The 27,559-nt window shown below is 45.3% G+C and overlaps 1 protein-coding gene across 1 annotated transcript; it reads right to left on the minus strand.

Moving 5' to 3' along the window:
• Positions 1 to 10,399: 10,399 nt before the first annotated feature.
• LOC141083714 (uncharacterized) lies at positions 10,400 to 10,951 on the minus strand. The gene has a single exon (XM_073568103.1). The coding sequence runs from the start codon at positions 10,949 to 10,951 to the stop codon at positions 10,400 to 10,402; it is 552 nt and encodes a 183-aa protein (XP_073424204.1).
• Positions 10,952 to 27,559: the final 16,608 nt, after the last annotated feature.

Here is a 27,559-nt window from a genome sequence, read left to right on the forward strand (position 1 = left end):
GTGATATTGCCTCCCTCTAAGAGGTGAAGTCATGCTTGGAGGCAGAAAGGGACCCCCATGCCAGGCAGCATAGATTTAATCACAATTTCCTGCTGCAGGTCAGAAAAGGGAGCTGCCTTATAAATTCTGGCCAGCAGAGGGGGTTGGTGAGTCAGCTAGAAATCAGCTGAAGGAGTTGTCATGGAAGCAAAACAGCTGTGAGAGGAAATGACAGTTACAACGTGAGGAGGTGAGGTAAAGAGATCTTTCTGGAAGATCCTGTCAGATGAAGACAGGGAGCTGATCAGAGAGGAGCTCGATAGGCAGAGCTGACTTGTGAAGAGGGAAAGGACAAGAGCAGAGACTGAGAGACTCTAGGGAAGCTAAAATACTGCATGTAGCAGACCCCTGAGTGAAGCGCTAATAAAGAGAAAAGGGACATCAGAGTCCTAGGCTGACAGGAACTGTACGCCCTGATAGCAGAATCTGAAAGTACACGGGATTGTAAATTCCTGTACACATTGATCACCTGAGGGCACGTCATCGGATAAGGAGCCCCGGGGCCGACGGTGAAGAGAATGGTACCCGTGGAATAGGCTCATGCTGACAGCCGTACAGGTTAGTGAAATCATCACGCAATTGAGGGTCGCAGCATAATTATATACAGCGGAGACCCACACACAAAGCGCAGAAAGGAAGGTCCTAAATCCCCACCTAGCAAGGTGCATCCCCTGAATGCCTCCAGGCGAGTCGGGCTCATTCCATCACCTGTATGTGGTACTCTGGACTGCAACCTATTACCAGTTATCAGTTTTTTTAAGCGTTTTTGTTTCGATTTTCGGGGCGAAAGCGCTGCGAAAACGTTTAAAAATCGTGTACAGAACGCACCACATGCATTCCGCACATGCTGTGCTAATGCTGCGCTTTTTTCCGCAGCGGAATCGCATCACGGAAAAAAATTGCAGCATGATCATTCTTTTGTGCGGAATCGCAAAGAATTGCCGCGATTCCTCACCCATAGGAATGCATGAGAATCGCTTACTTCCCACATGTGGCTATGCCCACCATGCGGGAGGTTAAGCATCTCATGTGCGGTTGGTACCCACGGTGTGGAGGAGAGGAGACTGTCCTCCAGGCCTTGGGTACCATACCCCTGTAAAAAAAAGAATAAAAAATAAAAAATCGGGGTATATTTACCTTCCGGCGTCCCGCGCTGCATTCCCGGCCTAAGCGTTCCCAGTAATGCCTTGAGGCATGGTCCTGTCATGACGTAGTCTCACGTGACTCTAGCGGTCTCGCGAGATCGCTATAGTAACGCGAGACCAACGTCATCACAGGTCTCGCAAGGCATTACTGGGAACGCTGAGGCCCGGGATGGCAGCGCGGGACGTCGGAAGGTAAATATACCCCGATTTTTTTATTTTTTTATCATTTTTAACATTTTATCTTTTACTATTGATGCCGCATAGGCGGCCTCAATAGTAAAAAGCTGCTCACACTTGTCAAACACTATGTTTGACGAGTGTGACCAACCTGTCAATCACTTTCCAAGCGATGCTTCAAATCGCTTGGAAAGTGCTTGAGAAAATCGCGGCAAAATCGCGAACAGAATCGTGGTGAAATCGCGCGTAAAAAACCGTGCGATTTCTGGGAAGGAGTCCGGTTTTCAGTGTGCATTTTAACACGCAACGTGGGCACATAGCCTTAAAGGTAAAGAAACTGCACCTCTCTGTGTCTCTCTCATTTCTCTGCACCCCAACATTTACAGCCACTGTGGAGGGCTACAACATCATAGCTGTGCCCAACATCCATCCCAGAGAAGCAACACCGCAGCGCTGGTCACCCCTGACTAGAATACCACAGGTGGCGTCACGTATTTCACCATCTAATAACTTTATCTTTACCACAAAAATACCACACAACTTTCCCCTATTTTTATTACTGGACTCCTCTGGGCCACGGACCGGGTCACCGCCGCCGTGACACCATCCCCCATGGAAGTCGACGGGCCCGGTGCCGAGTACCCCCAGGCCCCGTGGGGCGCTCCACATACCATAGCAAAAAATGAATAAATAATAATTCCCACATGTCTGCTCTACAGCAGCACCATTTGTAAAATTGTACTTTATTCTGTTAGCATTTTAGGAGGTTTAAAAATGTAGCAGTAATTTTTCATTTTTTCAAGGAAATTTACAAAATTATTTTTTTAGGGACCTATCCAGGTTAGAAGCGACTTTGGGGGTCCTATATGTTGGGAAACCCCCCAAAGTTATACCGTTTTAAGAAACAACACCTCGTGACATACTGAAAACTGCTATCAGACAGTTTATTAACCCTTCAGGTGCTTTTCAGGAATTAATACAAAGTGGCATGATAGGAATGAAAAAGTTGATTTTCACCACCTAATTGTCACTGACTTTTGAACATGTTACTATAGCCGGTAGACTCTAAGGCCGCTATTTGCTAGTGACTTGCCATGGCAAATATCAGGACCACAAAATTATGATTTCAGGGTGCCAATAGGGATGAAGAGGGAGAAGCCACACTCTTTTAAACATTTATATGAAGTAGTTAGTATTGGCAGCAGCATCTAAGGGTTTTAAACAGATATGGACGGTGACAACACTGATCGTGGCTGATGCAGCAAGTTGTCAGCTATAGTGTACTGCCGACAGCTGCTGGATTGTTACTTGTATGGGGATGCTAGTCTCATATCTCAGGTCAGTTAAAAGACGTATTGACCGTCATTAAGGGGTTAAACCCAATTGAGCATCTCTGGAGAGACATGAAAATGGCTGTCCACCAACATTCGTCATCCAACCTGATGAAACTGGAGAGGATCTGCAAGGAAGAATGGCAGAGGATCCCCAAATCCAGGTGTGAAAAACTTGTTGCATCATTGCCAAGAAGACTCATGGCTGTACTAGCTCAAAAGGGGCTTCTACTCAATACTGAGAAAAGGGTCTGAATACTTATGACCATGTGATATTTTAGTTTTTCTTTTTCAATAAATTTGCAAAAATTTCTACATGTTTTTTTTTTTTCAATCAAGATGGGGTGCAGAGTGTACATTAATGAGAAAAAAATGAACTTTTTTGAATTTAGCAAATGGCTGCTATAGCTGCAATGAAACAAAGAGTGAAACATTTAAAGGGGTCTGAATACTTTCCTTACCCACTGTAAAGTTTAAAAAAACCTGGGTGGGTTCCCCTGTAGTTTTGATAACCAACCAGGCAAAACTCACAGCTGGGGGCTGCCACTCTCAGCTGTCAGCAAGGTTGGTTATAAAGAATAGAGGGATCTCCACTCCAATATTTTTAATCAGTTAAATAAATACATTTTTGACGCAGGCAATGAGGAAACCTGCACACTGCCTGCGACAGATTGCTGATCTGTCACAGTGATCTGTGATGTGACAGATCAGCGATCTGTCACAGGACAGTGATGTCTCCCCTGGGACAACCTAATAAAGTTAAAAAAAAAAAAGTGTAAAAATAATTTTAAAAAAATCGCTAAATAAATAAAAAAAAAAAAAATATTCCCTAATAAATTCATTTCTTGGAAATAAAAAAAAACAAACAATAAAAGTACACATTTGGTATTGCCGCGTCCGTAACGACCCACCCTATAAAACTGTCCCATTAGTTAACCCCTTTAGCAAACCCCTTAAAAAATAAAGCAAAAAATAATGATTTATTATCATACCGCCGAACAAAAAGTGCAATAACGCGCGATCAAAAAGACGCATATAAATATTCATGGTACCGCTGAAAACGTCATCTTGTCCCACAAAAAACAAGCCGCCATACAGCATCATCAGAGAAAAAATAAAAGTTACAGCTCGCAGAATAAAGCGATGCAAAAATAATTATTTTTTATATAAATTTGTTTTTATTGCATAAAAGCGCCAAAACATAAAAAAATGACACAAATGAGGTATCTCTGTAACCGTACTGACACGAAGAATAAAACCGCTTTATCAATTTTACCGCACGCGGAACGGTGTAAACGCACCCTCCCAAAAGAAATTCATGAAACGCTGGTTTTTGTTCATTCTGCGTCCCAAAAATCGGAATAAAAAGCGATCAAAAAATGTCACGTGCCCGAACATGATACCAATAAAAACGTCAACTCGTCCCGCAAAAAATAAGACCTCACCTGACTCAGTGGGTCAAAATACGGAAAAATTATAGCTCTCAATAAGTGGTGATGCAAAAACAATTTTTACAATAAAAAGCGTCTTTTAGCGTGTGACAGCTGCCAAATATAAAAACCTCCATAAATAGTAAATCAAACCCCCTGTTATCACCCTTAGTTAGGGAAAAATAAGAAAATTAAAAAAATTTATTTATTTCCATTTTCCAATTAGGGTTAGGGCTAGGGCTAGGGTTAGGGCTGAGATTAGGGTTAAGGGTGTGTTGGGGTTAGGGTTAGAGTTAGAATTGGGGGTTTCCACTGTTTGGGCACATCAGGGGCTCTCCAAATGCAACATGGCGTCTGATCTCAATTCCAGCCAATTCTGCATTGAAAAAGTCAAATGGTGCTCCTTCCCTTCCAAGCTCTGCCATGCACCCAAACAGTGTTTTACCCCCACATATGGGGTATCAGCCTACTCAGGACAAATTGCAAAACAACTTTTGGGGTCTTATTTCTCCTGTTGCCCTTAGGAAAATAAAAAAATGGGGGCAAAAATATCATTTTTGTGGGAAAAAATATGATTTTTTTTATTTTCACGCCCGGGCATTATAAACTTCTGTGAAGCCCTTGGGGGTTCTAAGTGCTCACCACACATCTAGATAAGTTCCTTAGGGGGTCTAGTTTCCAAAATGTGTCATTTGTGTGGGGTTTCCACTGTTTAGGTACATCAGGGGCTCTCCAAAGGCAACATGACACCCGCAGACCATTCCATCAAAAGTCTGCATTCCAAAAACGTCACTACTTCCCTTCCGAGCCCCGACGTGTGCCCACACAGTAGTTTTCTCCCACATATCGGGTATCAGTGTACTCAGGACAAATTGGACAACAACTTTTGGGGTCCATTTTCTCCTAGTACCCTTGGGAAAATTAAAAAAAATTGGGGACTAAATGATCATGTTTGTGGAAAAAATACGATTTTTTTATTTTCACGCCCGGGCATTATAAACTTCTGTGAAGCACTGGGGGAGTTCAAAGTGCTCACCACACATCTAGATAAGTTCCTTAGGGGGTCTAGTTTCCAAAATGGGGTCACTTCTGGGGAGATTCCACTGTTTAGGTACATCAGGGGCTTTCCAAACGCGACATGGTGTCCGATCTAAATTCCAGCCAAAAAAGTCAAATGGCGCTGCTTCCCTTCTGAGCACTGCCATGCGCCCAAATAGTGGTTTACCCCCACATATGGGGTATCAGCGTACTCAGGACAAATTGCACAATAACTTTTAGGGTCCTGTTACCCTTGGGAAAGTAAGAATTGAGGGTGAAAAGATTATTTTTGTGGAAAAAATATAATTTTATAATTGTACGGCTGTACGTTATAAACTTCTGTGAAGCCCTTGGGGGTTCAAAGTTCTCACCAAACATCTAGATAATTCCTTGGGGGGTCTAGCTTCCAAAATGGTGTCATTTGTGGAGGGTTTCCACTGTTTTGGTACATCAGGGGCTTTCCAAACGCGACATGGTGTCTGATCTCAATTCCAGCCAAAAAAGTCAAATGGCGCTGCTTCCCTTCCGAGCTCTGCCATGCGCCCAAATAGTCGTTTATACCCACATATGGGGTATCAGTGTACTCAGGACAAATTGCACAATAACTTTTAGGGTCCTGTTACCCTTGGGAAAATAAAAATTGGGGGTGAAAAGATCATTTTTGTGGAAAAAATATGATTTTTTAATTGTACTGCTGTACGTTATAAACTTATGTGAAGCCCTTGTGGGTTCAAAGTTCTCACCACATATCTAGATAAGTTCCTTGGGGGGTCTAGTTTACAAAATGGTTCACTTGTGGGGGGTTTCCACTGTTTAGGTACATCAGGGGCTCTCCAAACGTGACATGGCGTCCGATCTGAATTCCAGCCAATTTCGCATTGAAAAGGTCAAACGACGCTCCTTCCATTCTGAGCTCTGCCATGCGCCGAAACAGTGGTTCTCCCCCACATATCAGGTATCAGCGTACTCAGGACAAATTGCACAATAACTTTTCCAGTCCAATTTCTCCTTTTACCCTTGGTAAAATAAAAAAAATTGAACATGAAATTTTTTTTGTGAAAAAAAGTTAAATGTTCATTTTTTTTAAATATTCAAAAAATTCCTGTGAAGCACCTGAAGGGTTAATAAACTTCTTGAATGTGGTTTTGAGCACCTTGAGGGGTGCAGTTTTTAGAATGGTGTCACTTTTGGGTATTTTCTATCATATAGACCCCTCAAAGTAGCTTCAAATGTGATGTGGTCCGTAAAAATAAAATGGTGTTGTAAAAATGAGAAATCACTGGTCAACTTTTAACCCTTATAACTTCCTAACAAAAAAAATTTTGGTTCCAAAATTGTGCTGATGTAAAGTAAACATGTGGGAAATGGTACTTATTAAGTTTTTTGTGTGCCGTATCTCTGTGATTAAAGGGCATAAAAATTCAAAGTTGGAAAATTGCGAAATTTTCAAAATTTTTGCCAAATTTCTGTTTTTTTCACAAATAAACGCAAGTTATATGAATGAAATTTTACCACTGACATGAAGTACAATATGTCATGAGAAAACATTGTCAGAATCACCGGGATCCATGGAAGCGTTTCAGAGTTATTACCTCATAAAGGGACAGTGGTCAGAATTGTAAGAATTGGCCTGGTCATGAATGTGCAAACCACCCTTGGGGGTAAAGGGGTTAAAAATAAGATACACAGTTATACTCACCTAACGCCTAAATCCATTGAAGCCCTTGTCTCCTGTGATAAAACTAAAATAAAAAAACAGCCATATCCCTCACCTTTCCACTCTTCTGTCCCACACCATAATCTATCTGTGGGATAAACCGTTTTCAACCTGGACAATGCCAAGATGCGTCCATCAAGGCTGAGAACCACTGCTAAATGAGCTTCTGTGAGCACAGCATCAGTGACTGCCAATGATGTCATTGAGGTTACCTCTGGTCAATGAGGCTGTGTTGACCTAGGTGAGATCAGCGCTAGCACAGTAAGAAAAAGAAGAATTTCACTGCGGTCACAGCAGTTCAGAGGCATGGCTAGGAACGCAGCCTCAGTGACTTGTGGTAACCTTGATGACATCACCGCTAGTCACTGAGGCTGCATAAGCTCATTCTCCTGTGTATGCGCTATAAATACTCCAAGCCAGTGGGTGCGGCCTCACTTCCATACACTTGTATGGAGTGAGGCCGTACTCTCTAGTTGGTCACGCCCACTAGACGACCACATCACTGCAAGTGTATGGAAGTGAGGCCACGCCCAATGGCCAGGACAATGTACAACTCATACATATCCTCCAGTGCTGGCTCAGAAACCCACGAATCCTCGCTCCACACAGTGTATGCATCGGGGGGGATTCATAAGTCTGCAGTCACACAAAGTGAATACAGACTTACTGATTTGGATCGGACAACCCTTTAAGTCTATCAGTCCCATTGGGGAAAAAGTCAGTGGTGATGATTAGTTTATAGGCTTTTCCATCTGTCAACATGAACATTGATGGGTTATTTTTCTACATGAGATAACCCTTACAAGTAAGCAAACTTTGAATCCCTATGTAAGTAATTGGCTGTGCTTAAATAGATTGTATATGCAGTATATTTAATGAAAACATCTCATGTTTGCTTGCTATTTTGTATGATCTTGTTAGATATCTTATTTTCCTAACTTCTATTGAAAATTTAATTGAAATCTTACATCTTTCCCGGCCAGATTACAGGATCAATGATTCATTTTGTCAGACTTATCTCCTAAAGCATTCAAACCGGAGGAAAAGCACATATCTGAAGTTCAGTGGAAGCAGTCATCTTGCTTGTTTGCTTGTTTGAAGCTCCCAACAAAAGATGAGATTGCGTGTTTCACTTGAACTGAGTCAGCGAAGTCCCGGTGATATGGAATATTTTTAGGAGTAAATGTATACAGTTTAGATGGAATTAACATTATGTTTTATTCATAAGCGAGATTTGTGCCTGAGTGTAACAAATACATACCACATAGGAGAGAACAGATTTTGATTAGTACTGTCAAGTGTAAAATTTACATTTACAGCAAGGGGAAACATTTTTAGAGGTGCATGCATTATTGAGATCTCTATAGAATTAATGGGCCTGATGAGCCAAATGAAGCTCAGAGCAGAAAATGTGAGCTTGGCCTTCATGTTGCAAAGTGCAAAGAAATCATAGGGAATGAACTACGAGTGTATCCCACTTTGCCATATAGGGTCTCTGTGAAAGGAGATTGCAGGGCAGGATGAGGAGTAGTAGGTGACATTAGCGTTGTCACGAGTGTGTCATGTCCTCCTGGGAGATCTGAAGTTAGGCAATCTTTACCTATTTTGAATCGCAGACCTTCCATTTAGCCTATGTTTTTGTTCCTCATATTAAATGGACATTGTTTCCTTTGGTGCTGAAGAGGTCAATGACTCTTTATATGCTAGTTAGAGACATGCAGCTCCATCTTACAGCTGCTCCTGACCTGCTCGTTTCCTCTCTCTATAAAACCTGGCCAGACTTTCTCATCCATTCCTGGCTTGCTGGATTTGATGTGCTACAGTTGATATTCGTAGTTGCTGCTGGAGATTGTTGTTTGCTGTTTCTGGGTGTATGCTTTCTGCACTATCCTTTTCCCATTTGGTTTGTACCTTCCTATCCTTCCCTTTATTCCTCTCTACCCTTGGTGAGTGTTTTTATATGTAAGATGCTTTTTGTTATCCCTGTTTGTCTTTTGTATATATTCACTAACATATCTGTCCCAGGCCTCCTGGAGGAGGGGGAGGGGACAGCTTAGGACATTAACAGGAGCATAGTAAGGTTGGAGACTCAGGCCTCTCTACCTATAAGTCTACCTCCAGGACAGGGATAGTTAGGGTCCCAGTTCCAGGGACAGTTTGAGGCCCCCCTTTCCTAACTGAAGTCTGTCATGGCGTGACAGGCATAGTCCGTTCCTGGGGAAAGGCAATTATTGTATCCCCTAACCAAGTAATAATGCCAGCTGGGTGCCCCTTTAAAATAAAGTAATGCCCCCCTTTTAAACCAATAATACCTCAATATCCTCTCTTAGAAAGTATTAATGCCCATTTAAAAAATAATTATACCTGCGTAAAAAGTAATATAGACACCCCCCTGCAAAAAAATATAAAGTTAATTCAAGCAACAGAATCACCTTCTTCCTTCTACAAAGAGTGGGGTAGCACAGGAAGCTCAATGCAGAGACATCCTTGCATCATCTTTCCCGGGTTGCTGATGTTTTGCACAAAATAGACCTACAGTAGCTTACGACTCATTGGATGGAGAGTGGTGTGGTATGGTGACAATCATACTGTTGGCAGTGGATTATTCAGGATACTCTCCAAGCGTGTGACAACAGAGCTTCTTTATTCAGGCACAAACAGGAACAATATATGATAAGCTTAACAGATCAGGAATAAATCATTTGTGTGTCTCTATCTGTGCAGCATCTACAGCAGGCTGCTTTTCTCATACACAGACATAGGAAAAAATAGGAAATACATTCACATGCTCTCCATGTGTGAGCCTCTGGAGTTTTTTTTTGTTCTAACTCGATGAACAGCACACAAATGTAGCAACTAAGCAGTCATAGACAGGAATGGAGTTGTTGCACCAAACATATTCCAACACCCCCATTCAACAACTACTTATCCTGTTAGTCCCATTGCGGATCTGAAGTCCACAAACTTGGCACTTGATAATAGGTTTGTCATACAATCAGCTATCATCTTGTCAGACTCCCAATAAACACACTTGAGTACACCACGTTCCACTAAAGGGGGCTTTACACATAGCGATATCGCTAAAGCATTACCGATTTTGTGACGCAGCAGCGATATCGCTAGCTATATCGCTATATGTGATACTTACCTCTGACTGGCTCCCCCGCTGGCTATCGCTGATCACGCGAGATCGTTCATGTCCATTTCTCATCGGCTGCTTCCTGCTGGGCTTCCTGCTGGCGCAGGCGAGCGACGCATGGACACGGGTGGGAGGACGTCATCATCGCCGCATCTGAAAGGTAAGTAACGACCTCTGCTGCGTCGCTGCATCACTGTGAGATCTGCCTGTTTGGCAGCTCACTAGCGACCATTTAGCGATGCACCAGCGATCCTGACCGGGTCATATCGTGGTCGGGATCGCTGGTGCATCGCTAAATGTAAAGGGACCTTTAGTCACGTAAGTGGTGATGTTTTACATCAATGTGCTTAGTCCTTGCACTAATCTTTTCACTGCTGGCAAGTTTAAAGCAGTCCTTGGTTGTCCTCATAGATAACTGTTGGTTGAGCTAATGGCTTGCCGAAATCTTGCAAAAGTTGTTTCAACCAAATTACTTCTTGACTTGCATAAGCAGTAGACACATATTCTGCTTCTGTTGAAGATAATGCGACTGACACTTGTTTTCTGCTAGACCAAAAAATTGAATTTTCTCCTAACTTGAACAAGTAACCACTTGTTGATTTCTGATCACTTGAATCTCCAGCCCAATCTGCACCAACATAACCTCTATGAGTGAGATCTCCTGATACAGATATCTTAAGATTTAGGCTTTGAATTTCTTTAATATATTTAAAAATTCTCTTAATTGCATTCCAGTCTCTTTGGCATGGCTTGCTCACACGTCGGCAGAGAATTCCAACTGTGGCTGTGATAGCCGGACAAGTTGTGGTTACTATGTACAAAAGCGCCGCCACTGCTTGTCTGTAGCTCTCATTGCTGGGTAGCAGATCTTCTTCTCCTTCCAACTTTAAGTGGGACGAATCCATTGGTGTTGACGCACCTTTGGGTTTTGACATGCCAAACTGGTTTAGGACTGCAAAAATTTTAGAACTTTGGTTGAGAAGAAAACTCCCATCTTCCTCTCTCGGGATTTGGATTCCCAAATAATATTTCATATTTCCAAGGTCCTAAGTCTCAAAGTGCTGGTTGAGAATTTCACCTATCTTTGCAATTTCCTTTTCATCTTGATGAGACATGATTACATCGCTTATATATAGGAGAACATACAATACATCCACTCCTATACTACATTCTTCATATACAAACATGGATCAGCTAGAGATCTTTTGAATCCTTCATCCATCAAAACTTTGTTCATTTTCGAGTTCCAAGCTCTTGCCGAATGCTTAAGTTCATAGAGAGATTTTTGCATTTTACAACCAAGGTGCTCTTCACACTTTTTAATATATCCCTCGGGTTGGCTCATGTACAACTCTTCTTCAATATCACCATGTAGGAAGGCTGTTTTGAAGTCAAAATGTCTCACTGTCATCTGTTGAACCTGTTGTACTGCAGCTACGGACATTAAAGTTCTGAATGTGTTTTGCTTTGCAACTGGAGAAAATGTAGCATTATAATTTTCACCATACTTTTGCTAGTACCCTTTTGCGACCAATCTTGCCTTAAACCAGTGAACTTTACCTTCTGAGTCATATTTGTTTTTGAAGACCTACTTACATCTGATAGAAAAAATACAGGGAAAAACGGAATGCCTCACTGTGTCAATGTGCCTGGTAGCCTTGAATTTGCCAGCAGCGATACAAATAATTCCTTCTGATCGTCGGATCACAATGAGAGGAAAAAAAAATGTTGTTGGATCACACAGCTGAATAATCAAAAACAATTCTTCTTTATTTCACACCATCATAAAAACGTGTAGATATATCCACAAATAGGTAAAAACAGAGTCACATTCTTACGCGTTTCTGGCTGTCAGCCCTTAGTCATAGAATGTGTTCTGGGTTGCATGGAATAGTAGTTTGGAACATGACTCCATCCTTTTTCAAAATGGTTTGCACCTTATCACTTGTAGATTCGGTTCCATTTTCTGCGCGTAGGGCTTTTGGTATTCTTCCAAATTTGTTAAACGCTACAGCAAGATATTCTTCAAGTTTCTGTGGAACGTCATCCTTACTGTGAAGCAGGTAGGCGACTGTATATCTGCAGTAGTTATCAATAAATGTGAGAAAATATCTCTTCTTGCTAGGAGTTTGAACACACTCATTGGACCACATACATCTGTATGTATCAGATCCAGAGGCTGTGCAGATCTAGTGGTGCTTATTTTAGGAAAGGATTTTCTAGACATTTTCCCTTTAAGACAGCTAGTGCACTTCATCAGTTGACTACACTGGTTGATTTCAATACCATTTGCAAGTTGAGCTAGCTTCCTTACTGTTTCTGGGTCTCTGTGCCCAAGACGTCTGTTCCATACATGGATGCAGTTCTTATGTAGATCTTGTCTAGCACTGTACACTCTTTGCATTTTAGCTGATAAAGTTCATCTTGGATTTTTCCTTCTGCAAGAGTGTGACCCTTCTTTGAGATGATGCAGCTGTTATCTCTAAAAGTACCGTATTTTTCGCTTTATAAGACGCACTTTTGTTCCCCCAAATTTTGGGGGAAAGTAGGGGGTGCGTCTTATAATCCGAATATACGGGGGAGGGGGGTGTATATATATATATATACTGCAGGGTCCAGGGGAGGTGGGGGCAGCTTTGGAGCGGTGCTGTGAGCTGGTAAAAGCTGCCGGAGGGAGCCTTTGATCTCCTGCTCCCGCTCATATAATATGCACTGCCGCTGTCCATCACCATGGTGCTGAAACCGCACCACGGTGACTGGCTGGGGGAGAGGCACATATTATAGCTGCCTGCGCCCTCCTTTGATTGCACATGATCCCCTGTGTTAGATATCGCCCCCATGCTGCTGCCCATAGTAAAATAAAAAACTCTTTCCTTACCTCCTCCAGCGCTGATCTCCCAGTGTCTCTGCTGCCGCTGTCATCAGGCACGCAGAGGTGATATCACTCTGCTGTGCTGATCACATGACCGGCACTGAGAACCAGGAAGTGGAGGAGGAGCTCAACCACACTGAGGGAGACACGAGGAGGGACAGCGCTGAGAAGGTAAGGAAAGAGTTTATTTTACTAAAAGCAGCAGCATGGAGGCGATATCTAACACAGGGGGCCGTGTGTCAGCCACAGGGGGCCAGCCACAGGGGGCCGTGTGTCAGCCACAGGGGGCCGTGTGTCAGCCACAGGGGGCTAGTGTGCCAGCCACAGGGGGCTAGTGTGCCAGCCACAGGGGGCTAGTGTGCCAGCCACAGGGGGCCAGTGTGTCAGCCACAGGGGGCCAGTGTGCCAGCCACAGGGGGCCGTGTGTCAGCCACAGGGGGCCAGTGTGTCAGCCACAGGGGGCCAGTGTGCCAGCCACAGGGGGCCATGTGTCAGCCACAGGGGGCCAGTGTGCCAGCCACAGGGGGCCGGTGTGCCAGCCACAGAGGGCCGTGTGTCAGCCACAGGGGGCCGTGTGTCAGCCACAGGGGGCCAGTGTGCCAGCCACAGGGGGCCGTGTGTCAGCCACAGGGGGCCAGTGTGTCAGCCACAGGGGGCCGTGTGTCAGCCACAGGGGGCCAGTGTGCCAGCCACAGGGGGCCGTGTGTCAGCCACAGGGGGCCGTGTGTCAGCCACAGGGGGCCAGTGTGCCAGCCACAGGGGGCCGGTGTGCCAGCCACAGGGGGCCGTGTGCCAGCCACAGGGGGCCGTGTTTCAGCCACAGGGGGCCCGTGTGCCAGCCACAGGGGGCCCGTGTGCCAGCACAAGGGGGCTATATTCAATATAAGATGGCCATATCCAGATTAAGGGGGCTAATTTTAGGATGGGGGGGCTATGAGGGACATATACCCTATATGATTTGTTAGACGGACACTGGCATTATAAGACGGACCCCATTTATTAAAAAATTCTCTATTCCTTCACCACATTTGGGGGTGCGTCTTATAATCAGGTGCGTCTTATAAAGCAAAAAATACGGTAACTACATTTCCCTTTTGCGTGAGCTTCTTTACTGACAGAAGATTGCTTTCAAGGCTAGGAACATAGAGAACATCCTTTATTGGGATCTTTCTGCTTTGTGCTGAGGAAACTGCACAGTGGAGGTAGCCGTCTCCTACTCCTTCTGAAGTCATATAGTGACCATTAGCTAAGATGACCTTTTCTGACTTGCTTTCATTAAGGTCATTGAAGAAATCTTTATTTGTCATATGACTGCTTGCACCAGAATCTATACACCATATATGCTTTGCAGATGGGCCTGTACTGGCATTAAATGCAGCTTCAACACATGCAAAATCTTCCTTTACAGCTGTTTAACCCTTTGATGACAGTTCTGCTTTTTAAGCTGACTCATTCTTGCTTTACAAATTCTGCAGTCTGCTTTAAGGTGGCCGGGCTTTTTACAGACAAAACATTCACAAGTTTCTCTTAGATTTCTCTTATATTTAGGGAAATCCTGTGTCTTTAATGCTGTTTCTGTTCTGGATTCATTACTGCTGCTTACATGTTGCATTTTCCTCTTGAATTCATCCACAAGTTTGCCTTTAACATACTCTAGTGTCAGCTAATCATCTGGCTGTGCATCTATTGCAGTCACAAGTGTGTCACAACTTTCTGGAAGACCACTTAATAGAAGTGCAGCAACATGAAAATCTTTAATTTCTTCTCCAATAGCCCTGAGATGCTCCATAATCTCTAGGGTGTTTCTCATAAAGTGCTCCATGTTCTGTCCATCACTTAGCTTAGATTGATACAGCTTTCTCATGAGATAAAGTTTATTGCTGAAATATGATATTTCATGCACTTTCTGCAACTCATCCCACATCTCCTTTGCAGTTGCACACATGCATAATCTGATTATCATCTATACTGAGGGAGATCATGCTTTGTGCTTTCTGATCCTGCTCTAGCCAATCATCTGGTAATGGATGAGGCACTCATTCCTGAGTATATTTCCACGTACTTTGTCTTATGAGCAGCATCTTCACCTTGAAATTCCAGGACTGGTAGTTTTGGTTAGTGAGGCTTGGCACTGAGAACTTGACATTATTGCTAGAGGACATCTTCTCTGTTTCTCTGTGCTGCTTTTGCTCTGGGCTTCTGTTGCTGTTTTACTATGGGGTTCTGTTTCACTCTGGGCCCATAACCTGTTGGCAGCGGATTATTCAGAATACTCTCCAAGCGTGTGACAACAGAGCTTCTTTATTCAGGAACAATCAGGAACAATATATGATAAGCTTAATAGATCAGGAATAAATCATTTTTGTGTCTCTCTCTGTGCATCATCTACAGCAGGCTGCTTCTCTCATACACAGACACATGAAAAACAGGAAATACAGTCACATGCTCTCCCTGTGTGAGCCTCTGGAAGTTTTTTTCTAACTTTGTGAACAGCACACAAATCTAGCAACTAAACACTCATAGACATGACTTTTGAAAATGGGATGGACCCCCACTCCATCTTAAAACTACCATAACTACAGTAAACCTAGGCATTAGAATAAATACACAACACATTATTTTGGTTGTCAAAATGGCCACAGCTTTATTTAAATCACAGGATTAAAACAATCAGTAGGAGTCAGGTGAAGTGCTAGTACATTGGGATTCACAAGTACTGTGATATCCCTAGCTGTCTGACATACAGAACCAGGACAGACAGCCATAAAGGGGCGGCATGCATTGGCTTGCCATTCAAGCAGAGCCAGTATACTTTTAGGGCACCAATGACTGTGCCCGCCCCTGATTGACATTACTATTACAACGTCCTTGAGGCTGGCCACCAAAGCCAAGCCTGTTCACCACCATGATGTTTTACATCCTATATTAGTTAAAATGAGTCCACCTTAAATTGTCTGCAACTTCCACCTGACTCCTAAACCGCAAAGCTGTGACGGGTTATAAATTCACATTTGACACTTTTTTTTTAATAAATCACTTTAGTAAACTTATAAACTAGAAGTCCCTGAAAAAGCATTAAGGGGACTAACTTGGCAAACCTCCGACTCACAAAGAGTCATCCTACAGCGCTCAGGAGAGAAAAATCCCCCTGTGGAGGAAACCTCTAGGGAACCATGGCTGAAGGATGACCCTTCCCTTGGGCTTAGAAGGTTAATGCTGTTAACTCTTTATAGCCATGATAAAATTGAACCTGGAACAAAATATACAATGGTAATTTCAAAAATACAATAAAGCATTCATCATACAAGCAATAATTAAAACGTTTTAGGACAATGATTATAAACAGGGCGAGAGGGTGGGAAATGCTTCCACCTGTTCATCCTGTGTGGGAGAGAGAGACAGATTTCCTGCTCTATATAAGCCCCACACTCCTCACAGTAACCCACCAGGCACAGACATACTGTGCTTCTTACTCTGAAAGCAACATCACTCTTGCTTAAAATCTACACCACTATACCAAAAAAGCTGCAGGAGTAAAGGTCCACCCATCCCCAAGTCATGTTCTCCTCCGCCTATGGCTCCAGTGGTTTTTTGACTTTTGAATATGGGACGGACCCCCACCCAATCTTAAAACCACCATAACTACAGTAAACCTAGGCACTAGAATAAATACACAACACATTATTTTGGCTGTCAAAATGACCACAGCTTTATTTAAATCACAGGATTAAAACAATCACAGTAGGAGTCAGGTGAAGTGCTAGTACATTGGGATTCACAAGTACTGTGATATCCCCAGCTGTCTGACATACAGCAGCAGGACAGACAGCCATAAAGGGGTGGCACGCACTGGCTTGCCATTCAAGCAAAGCCAGTAAACTTTCAGGGCACCAATGACCTTATTATCCTCACTCCTGTGCTTAACCACTGTGCCCACCCCTGATTGATGTTACCATTACGTCCTTGAGGCTGGCCACCAAAGCCGAGCCTGTTCACCACGAGGTTTTACATCCTCTATTAGTTAAAATGAGTCCACCTTAACTTGTCTGCAACTTCCACCTGACTCCTAAACCACCACCAGAGAGGCCATTTGACACCTTAAATGGACTCGACCCCCATCAACCATGCCTAATAAAGCCATCAACCATTTCTACATGCTATGGAAAGACTGTGCATACAAGTAAAAAAAAAAATAATACAATTCCAGAGCTCCGACAGATTAATTTTATCAATGCCATGCTACCAAGTTATGATCGATAATACGGTAACTACAGCAAAATAACGGTCGCTAAACATCCTGCAATGTGGATCCCATAATGGGGAATGTGGAAAGTAAACAATAATTAAGGTCGCAGCTACAATCTGAATACCTGTATAATGACATCTGTCATGCCTCAATAACTATTATACTGCATGCATTGTAGCCAGCTCTAATAATTCACCAATTCACAGATTTTAGTTCTAGAAACCACCATTATTTACAGTAGCTGTGCAGTAAAATTTCTTAAACCCACTTACTATCACTACCCGAAAAGTGATGAACATATCAATAGAAAGAAATTATAAATAGGGAGTAATTAAAAACTATACACAATATAACATCAACATTATAACCGACCATAAAATAACGTTCAAAATATCTGGAAGTAGTAATTTAAATAAACCTAAAGCAGAAAAAGTCTACAAAGACATTATTAATAATCCTGCCATGCCATTGTTAAATGTTTTTCATGCACTTGATAACATTTACTGTTGACCTCTCCAACTGGGTCAAAGGCATTGGGAATAGGCATATTTCCCTTCGTGTTAATGCACTTGATTACTTTACCCTTAGCTGCTCCCATTGGCTCAAGGGCATCAGGAATAGGCACACTGCCAGGGGCAGCTGTGCTGGGGCAGGGGCAGCAGTGCTGGGGCTTGGGCAGCTGTGCTGGGGCAGCTGTGCTGAGGCAGGGGCAGCAATGCTGAGGCAGGGGCAGCTGTGCTGGGGCAGGGGCAGCTGTGCTGGGGCAGCAGTGCTGAGGCAGGGGCAGCTGTGCTGGGGCAGGTGGGCTCTGCGGTGGTGGCAGCTGTGCTGGGGCTGGGGCAGCAGTGCTGAGGCAGGGGCAGCAGTGCTGAGGCTGGGGCAGCTGTGCTGGGGCAGGGGCAGCAGTCCTGGGGCAGCTGTGCTGGGGCAGGGGCAGCTGTGCTGGGGCAGGGCAGCAGTGCTGAGGCAGGGGCAGCTGTGCTGGGGCAGGGGCAGCTGTGCTGGGGCTGGGGCAGCAGTGCTGAGGCAGGGGCAGCTGTGCTGGGGCAGGTGGGCTCTGTGGTGGTGGCAGCAGTGCTGGGGCTGGGGCAGCAGTGCTGAGGCTGGGGCAGCAGTGCTGAGGCAGGGGCAGCTGTGCTGGGGCAGGTGGGCTCTGCGGTGGTGGCAGCTGTGCTGATGCAGGGGCAGCTGTGCTGGGGCAGGGGCAGCAGTGCTGGGGCTGGGGCAGGTGGGCTCTGCGGTGGTGGCAGTGGGCGGCGCTCTGCAGTGCGGTGGTGGCAGCGGGCTGTGCTCCGGTGCAGGGGCCGCGGCTCCGCCGGCATTTCTTCGCAACCCGGAGGCCCCCGCAGTTCCCTTGCTGTCCGCCGCCATGTTGCGGTGGCCTCCGGGAGCATGGATGCTGGAAAGATATCCGCTGGTCTGGGGACGGCGCATGCGCGGGATCAGATCTCGTCCCGAGATCTCAGGGGACGAGATTCAAATCTCAGCAACGAGATCTCGTCCCCCGAGATCTCGGGACGAGATCTGAAGCTGCGCATGCGCTGTCCCCAATTGCGGTGCGGTTGGAAAGGTATGAGGAGATCTAGGATAGGGCAAGGCCTTTGATGCCGAAGGAGGAGAAGATCTGTAGTAGGAGGCAGTGGTCAACTGTGTCAAATGCAGAGGACAGGTCAAGAAGCAGGAGTATAGAGTATTGTCCATTTGATTTGGCTGTAAGTAGGTCGTTAGTAATTTTGGTCAGGGCTGTCTCAGTGGCATGATGGGGGCGGAAACCAGATTGTCAAAGAGCAAGTTAGATGATAGGTGGGAGGAAAGTTCAGCGTGGATGTGCTGTTCCAGGAGTTTGGAAGCGAATGGAAGCAATGATATTGGGCGATAGCTGGACATAGCGGTTGGGTCGAGGGTGACTTTTTAAGGATAGGCGTGATTGTGGCATGCTTGAAAGCAGAAGGGAAGGTACCGGACATTAGTGATAGGTTTAAGAGGTGGGTTAGGGATGGGATAAGTGTGGTGGTGAGGTTGGGGAGGAGGTGGGATGGGATGGGGTCAAGTGCACAGGTTGTGAGGTGCGATTTGGAGAAGAGGCGATTAAGCTCCCTTTCAGTGATGTTGGAGAGTGAGGTTATGGGGTTTGTGCAATGGTCTGGTATACAAAGGGGTTGTGGTGGTTGAGTGATGAAGACTTGCCTTGTTTGGTCAATCTTGTTTTTGAAGTGTGTGGCAAAGTCATCGGCAGAGATGAGGGAGGTTGGAGGAGGCAGTGGTGGGCGGAGGAGGGAGTTAAAAGTTTTGAATAACTGTTTTGGGTTGTAAGATAGGGAAGATATGAGGGTTGTGAGGTAGGCCTGTTTAGCAGAGGTGAGGGCAGATTTGAAATCGAGTGTTGCCTGTTTGAATGTGGTGAAGTCATCTTGCAAATTTGTTCTCTTCCAGCGCCGGTCTGCAATCCTGGACACTTGCCGGAGCTTTTTAGTGGTGTTATTGTGCCAGGGTTGTCTGTTGATACGTCGCATTCTGCCATGAACGAGAGGGGTAACCATGTCAATAGCTGATGCGAGAGTGGAATTGTAGAAAGCAGCAGCACCGTCTGTGTCATGGAGTGAGGATATGGATGCCAGTGGTAGAATAGAGTCAGAGAGCGTGTGGGTGTCTAGGTGTGCAAGGTTTCTGCAGGGGTGTGCATGTTGCTGGACATGGGTGCCAGGTGAGGAGGACAGGGATGAGAAAGTGAGTAGATGATGGTCAGATAGAGGGAGAGGGGAGTTGGTGAAGTTAGAGAGCAGAGACGGGTGAAGACCAGGTCTAATGTGTGTCCATCTGTGTGGGTGGCTGAGGAGGACCACTAAGTCCAAAGGATGAAGTAAGGGACAGGAGTTTGGAGGCTGCTGACTGGAGGGTATCAATGGGGATGTTGAAGTCACCCATGATGATAGTGTGGGTGTCAGTTGAAAGAAAATGAAGAAGCCAGGTAGAGAATTGGTCAATGAAGGCAGTGGTTGGGCCTGGAGGTCGGTATATGATGGCCACTTGGAGGTTGGAGGGAGATTAGATGCGGACAGAGTGGACTTCAAAAGAGGGGAGGATTAGGGAGGGAAGAGGTGGGGTTGGGTTGAAGGTGCAGTTGGAAGAAAGGAGAAGACCCACTCCTCCACCGTGTCTCTTGCCAGGGTGAGGAGTGTGGGTAAAGTGGAGGCCGCCGTAACACAGCGCAGCAGGGAGGCGGTGTCAGAGGGTGTCAGCCATGTTTCTGTGAGGCCGAGGAAGGCAAGATTGTGAGAAAGAGGTCATGAATAACATGGAGCTTATTGCATATGGTGCGGGCATTCCAAAGTGCTCCCAAGAGAGGGAGCAGGGGATTGGGTGTCAGTGGCACAGGTTTTAAGTTGGAAAGATTGTGGTAGTTCTTATTAGATAGGGCACGGTAGGAAGGGGAAGTAGTGGGGGGTGAGAGCTGTGGGGGTCCAGGATTGGGAGATATGTCACCAGCAGTGAGAAGGAGAGAAAGGGAGAGCAGATTGGAGAAGGAGAGTGGGCAGCTTGTTTTATGTTTCATTTGGACAGATATGAGGTTGAGGAGCAGTTTAGCAGAAGAGGTCAGGTGGGGAGGAAAGAGGGAAGAGGAGATGATTATTTGGTTAGCGGGTGCTGGAGTTTGGGGATAGCGAAGGAGAGTGAGGACTAAAGGAGCAAACACTGTGAGGGCATATGTAAACATGGTGAAGGAGTAGGAGGGTGAATAGAAAAGCTGGATAGAAGTAATAACAAGGGCTTACTCAGCAGACATACCCAAAAGAGACAGGTAGTGTGGGGTCCTGACTCCTGCTGAGACTAACTGCCGTAGTAATAACTGCATTTTCACAATACTTATGCTGCAGGGAGACACACGTGCCTGACCCGCACACGTGCCCCCCTAGAAGGCATCTGAATATATAGGACTGAGTAGAGGATCAGGTGAGAGGGATTGTGGGAACTGATTTGGGATAAATTGCCAACTGCCTAGCACACCAGGGGATGTTAGACAATCAAAGGCACAGGGCCTGGCTACATCCATATGCTAATAACACCTTACACCTGATAACATCTCTACTGGCCCCAAGATGGCTATACAGCAGTAAGTATTGAGTTCAATGCAACAAATGAATTTAGCAAACATTCAGTAGGCACTGTTATATACCATTAAATAAAAGGCTGCACTAGATGACAGCAAACAGGGATTGTAGGTCTAATATAGGTCTAATATAAGCTGCCTGCAGCCATAGGTGTGTGAGCAGAAAACTGCAAGTTCTGTATCCCAGTCAGTCACTCTACTACATACAATTACAATAAATGAGAGACAGGGCTGAAAACTGGGCCCATGATGTGCTTTCCAGAGCAATGTGCAGCATCACACTAGGAGTGCCCACTCACTGCCCGCCATGTGCTGAGTTATTAGTGCCCACTCAAATGTGCCGAGTTACTCCCCGATTATTTATTTTACACATGATAAAACATAATCCATTCAGGCCTGTGCTATCCACCATCTTAGGTAATATAAAGTAAGCTCTTGGTGGGTATACTCTGATCATGCAACATACGAGGGAGACAATATACAGAAACAGGATGGATATATCCAGCAGGACAGCATGTAACATAAGAGGACTAAAGGCAGCATTAGCTACAGAAAACAAGCACTAAGTTGGAAGTCATGTCCAGATTATACTGTATGTATAGCCAGGAAAATGACCTGCAGACACAGGACGTCTATACCCAGCATGATCCGTATATAGCAGAGTGAGGAGTGATATCATGTATACAGACCTGTGGAACAGGTTAAGTATACAGCACAGGAATAGAGCCTTTACACATATACCACATATAGTGAGTAACCGGGTTACACTGGATCTGCACATCCAGCATCAAAGTATGTAACAGAGATGAGGTCACATACAGATCATCAGACTCCATAACTGGGAAGGGGGGATAATCCGCACACAGCAGGGTCAGTATACAGTGCACTGACATGAAGTGCAGCCTCTCATCATCATACATATACCATCCCCCGACTGCTCCTCTCACCAGTGTCTCTAATACATGTGACTGCCCAGCTCCACCATAGAAATGGCAGACACTGTATGCGTTCCTGCTCTGTCCTATCATACATAAAACCAGAACTCATGAAGACTCTGTATAATACAGCAGTAATGTGGTATATCAGAAATGTCTGCAGGGAGGTCACACAAAAGCTGCATCTTCAATAAGTGAGGGAACATGGCAGCTACATGAATTTCTGAGGTAATCTTGATCCCAGATATGATGTAGGAGCTGATACTACCCTAGTACACACTACACAATGTCTGAGGTGAATGAAGAGTAGTATATCAAACATGTCTGCAGGGAGGTCACACAGAAGTTGTCTCATAGTCTGTGAGGAAAATGTAGCATGCACATGAGGGACAAGGCAGCTACATGAATTTCTGAGGTAATATTGATCCCATACATAATGTAGGAGCTGATACTACACTAGTAGTACATGATGTCTGAGGTGAATGTGCTCCTATCATCTGTAATGTGAGGTGATAACTAGAGTTGAGCGATACCGTCCGATACTTCAAAGTATCGTATCGGATGGTATCGGCCGATCTTTAAAAAAAGTATCGGTATCGCCGATTCCGATACCGGAAGTCCCATTCAAGTCTATGGGACTTCCGGTATCGGAATAAGAAAAACCCTTTCCTGCCCTTGTACAGCCTCTCTGGGGTCTGTACGGGCCTTTCGGGGGGCTGTGCCGGCCTGCCAGGGGGTCTGTGCAGGCTCCGGTGGTCTGTGCCGGCCTGCCGGTGGTCTGTGCAGGCTCCGGGGGGCTGTGCCGGCCTGCCGGGGGGCTGTGCCGGCCTGCCGGGGGGCTGTGCAGGCTCCGGGGGGCTGTGCCGGCCTGCCGGGGGGCTGTGCCGGCCTGCCGGTGGTCTGTGCAGGCTCCGGGGGGCTGTGCCGGCCTGCCGGGGGGCTGTGCCGGCCTGCCGGGGGGCTGTGCAGGCTCCGGGGGGCTGTGCCGGCCTGCCGGGGGGCTGTGCCGGCCTGCCGGGGGGCTGTGCCGGCCTGCCGGTGGTCTGTGCAGGCTCCGGGGGTCTGTGCAGGCATCGTCCGATGGGACTACAAGTCCCATCGGGCGATGCCTGCTACCATGACAGTGATTGACACATTAGCCAATGATGGGACAGTAGTAGTCCCATCATCCGGCTAATGTGTTAAATGTAAAAAAAAAAAAAAAAAATTACATGCTACATACATACAACATGCATACTACATACTACATACATGCTACATTCATACTACATAAATACTACATGCAACATACATACTACATATATACTACATGCATGCTACATACATACTGCATGCTACATACATACCACATATATACTACATACATACTACATGCATGCTACATGCATGCTACATGCTACATACATAACACATATATACTACATGCATGCTACATACATACTACATGCTACATACTACATATATACTACATGCATGCTACATACTACATGCTACATACATACTACATGCATGCTACATACATACTACATATATACTACATGCATGCTACATACATACTACATGCTACATACTACATGCATGCTACATACATACTACATGCATGCTACATACATACTACATGCATGCTACATACATACCACATACATACTACATGCTACATACATACCACATATATACTACATACATACAATACATTCATACAATACATACATAGACATACAGTACATATAACATAGAATAACATACTTACCAATACTTGTCACATTGTTCCCCGAAGCCATTGTCTATTCCGGGATAAATATTAACATAACAAACCACAAAAATACTCACCCACGATCCGAAGCAGTCCACGAGTGTGTCCCACGACGATCTTGGGTAGAGAACTGCAGCATCAGATGATGCTGCCGTTCTCTACGGGCTGCAGGAATCCAATGACGGAAGGTAGGTATCCTTCCGCACTGTATTCCTCCGCCACTTAAAAAAAAAAAAGTCCCTAGTCTCACTTTATGCCATTGCTGTGTGGGAAATTCCCACACAGCAATGGCATAAAGTGAGACTAGGGACTTTTTTTTTTTAAGTGGCGGAGGAATACAGTGCGGAAGGATACCTACCTTCCGTCATTGGATTCCTGCAGCCCGTAGAGAACGGCAGCATCATCTGATGCTGCAGTTCTCTACCCAAGATCGTCGTGGGACACACTCGTGGACTGCTTCGGATCGTGGGTGAGTATTTTTGTGGTTTGTTATGTTAATATTTATCCCGGAATAGACAATGGCTTCGGGGAACAATGTGACAAGTATTGGTAAGTATGTTACTCTATGTTATATGTACTGTATGTCTATGTATGTATTGTATGAATGTATTGTATGTATGTGGTATGTATGTAGTATATATGTGGTATGTATGTAGCATGTGGTATGTATGTAGCATGCATGTAGCATGCATGTAGCATGCATGTAGCATGCATGTAGCATGCATGTAGTATGTATGTAGTATGTATGTAGTATATATGTAGTTTATATGTAGTATGCATGTAGTATGTATGTAGCATGTATGTAGTATGTATGTAGTATGCATGTAGTATGTATGTAGTATGTATGTAGCATGCAGTATGTATGTAGCATGCATGTAGTATGTATGTAGTATATATGTAGTATGCATGTAGTATGTATGTAGTATGTATGTAGCATGCAGTATGTATGTAGCATGTATGTAGTATGTATGTAGTATATATGTAGTATGTATGTAGCATGCATGTAGTATGTATGTAGTATGTATGTAGCATGCAGTATGTATGTAGTATATATGTAGTATATATGTAGTATGTATGTAGTATGTATGTAGTATGTATGTATGTATGTAGTATGTATGTAGCATGCAGTATGTATGTAGCATGTATGTAGTATATATGTAGTATGTATGTAGTATGTATGTAGTATGTATGTAGTATGTATGTATGTAGCATGCAGTATGTATGTAGCATGTATGTAGTATGTATGTAGTATATATGTAGCATGCATGTAGTATTTTTTTTTTTTTTTTAACATTTAACACATTAGCCGGATGATGGGACTACTACTGTCCCATCATTGGCTAATGTGTCAATCACTGTCATGGTAGCAGGCATCGCCCGATGGGACTTGTAGTCCCATCGGACGATGCTTGCACAGACCCCCGGACATCAGCACAGCCCCCCGGCAGGCCGGCACAGCCCCCCGGCAGGCCGGTACAGACCCCCACAGGGTGCACAGCCCCCCGGCAGGCCGGCACAGCCCCCCGGCAGGCCGGTACAGACCCCGGGCAGTCCACACAGCCCCCCGGCAGGCCGGCACAGCCCCCCGGCAGGCCGGCAGAGACCCCCGGAAGGCCCGAAATGACGGCGCATCATGATGCGCACACACCGCGCATCATGATGACGTCAGGCCGTCAATCAACTGAACTTCCGATTCCGATGCCGAATTCCGATATTGAAAAAATATCGGAAGTCGGTATCGGAATTCCGATACAGCAAGTATCGGCCGATACCCGATACTTGCGGTATCGGAATGCTCAACACTAGTGATAACCCCAGTATTATACTCCCTGAAACTGCAGACATGCTTCCTCCTGTTCATCCTGTGTAAGAAAGAGGGAGAGACACAGATTTCCTGCTCTATATAATCCCACCCTCCTCACAGTAACCCCCAGGCACAGACATACTGGGCTTCACCACTATACCAAAAAAGCTGCAGGAGTAAAGGTCCACCCATCCCCAAGTCCTCCTCCGCCTATGGCTCCAGTGGTTTCTGGAATGGCGTTGTTGCACCAAACATATTCCAAAATACAGTTCAGAGTGGTGTTCGCCCACAAATCTGGTTACCCTGGAGAGAGGTCTTGGACAAGTGCATTTCCTTTTAGCTGCAACATCACTTTGTGCATTATTACTGTACTATGATATCAAGGTGTGTGTTAACTTTAAAGGGAATCTGTCATCAGATTTTTGCTATTTAATCTGAGAATAGCGTAATATAGGACAGGCGACCCTGATTCCAGTTAGATGTCACTTATTAGGCTGTATATTCTAGTTAAACAATATTTTGTCAGCAGATTAATATTAAAGGACTACAGCTCTCAGGACCAGCAGTCAGGCTAATCTGTGTACCCCCATCCCCACCACTGATTGGCAGCTTACTCACAATGCACAGCTGCCAATCAGGAGTGTGGTCAGGGTGATACACTGTTAGGCATCAGGCTAGTGCTGTCAGGCTGATTGCTGCTGCCACCTCTGGGTCAGCTTTGGCAATCCGCACTAGCCAGCAGCGAGCAGCTCCAGAGGCTAAGTCCTTTCTGCAGCCTTCTGAGCATGCCCGTGGGACGACCTCTCATTGGAGGTCGGGGGTCACATGTTCAGGTCCTTCTCCAGCTCAGATTGGACCATCAGGAAGGTCCCGGAAGGACGCTGCTATAAAAGGTTTGCATGGCCGCTTGGCCATGCGCTAGTATAGTCTGTAATTGGTAGTGATGTGTGTGATGATGGATGCTTGTGAAACGCTGACTGACTCATTATGAAACCCCTTTCCTCTGATATGTATGTTGTTAGGGAGTTCCAGTCAGCGCCGGGTAGTGGCACTGCCTAGCGCCGCAGTGCTCCCAGCTCCCATCACATGCTAGCGCCAGTGTGCGCCACACTACATTAGGCACTACGGTACCGCACGTTCAGCGACAGCAGCCTGAGCGGCGCCGTTCGCCACTGATGCGCTTTCCAGCCCAAGCTTAGGCTGGTTAGTGGCGTCCGCCAGAGCTGCGCTGTACGTACCTCGTGCAGTATTGAGCTATCAGCTGTGCCCTGTGGCTGTTAACAGGGCACAGCAATTAGTAAGTGTCGCTCCCTGGCATCGCAGTTGCGGCGCCGAACTCTGGTGGGTCTAGAGGGACTCTAACCCCGTGTCCTTGGGGCATGGTCCTGTGACCAAAACACTAGTGTTCACTCTACGGTATCGCGGCCCTGTGAAGTAACAGGGTTCGCCTCCTATTCACCGGGTGAAGTCAACCCGTGTGTGTCTGCTATAACGCCTGTTTCTGTCCGCCATTACTGAGCAGCAGTCTACCATCTCTGCATGGTGGACCCCGGGTTGCGAATGCACCGCATTACCATTTTTTTATTATTCGGTGTGTTCCGCCAGCCCTAACATACACAGAGTAGAAGTCTCATTTCTCTTACAGCTACAGTATATTAGATGAAACAGGTATTCTATGAAAATTACACCAGGGAGCCCAGTAATTGAAACATTGCCAGATTCAGGCTATTTTGCCCTATGCTATGCTGCTCTCAGATAATATAGCAAAAACCTGCTGATGGATTACCTTTAACCCCTTTCCGACATCGGGCGTAATAGTACGCCG

This window comes from Dendrobates tinctorius, unplaced genomic scaffold, assembly GCF_039654945.1.
Source record: "Dendrobates tinctorius isolate UK_male_01 unplaced genomic scaffold, ASM3965494v1 ptg000021l, whole genome shotgun sequence".
NCBI classification, from domain to species: Eukaryota; Metazoa; Chordata; class Amphibia; order Anura; family Dendrobatidae; genus Dendrobates; species Dendrobates tinctorius.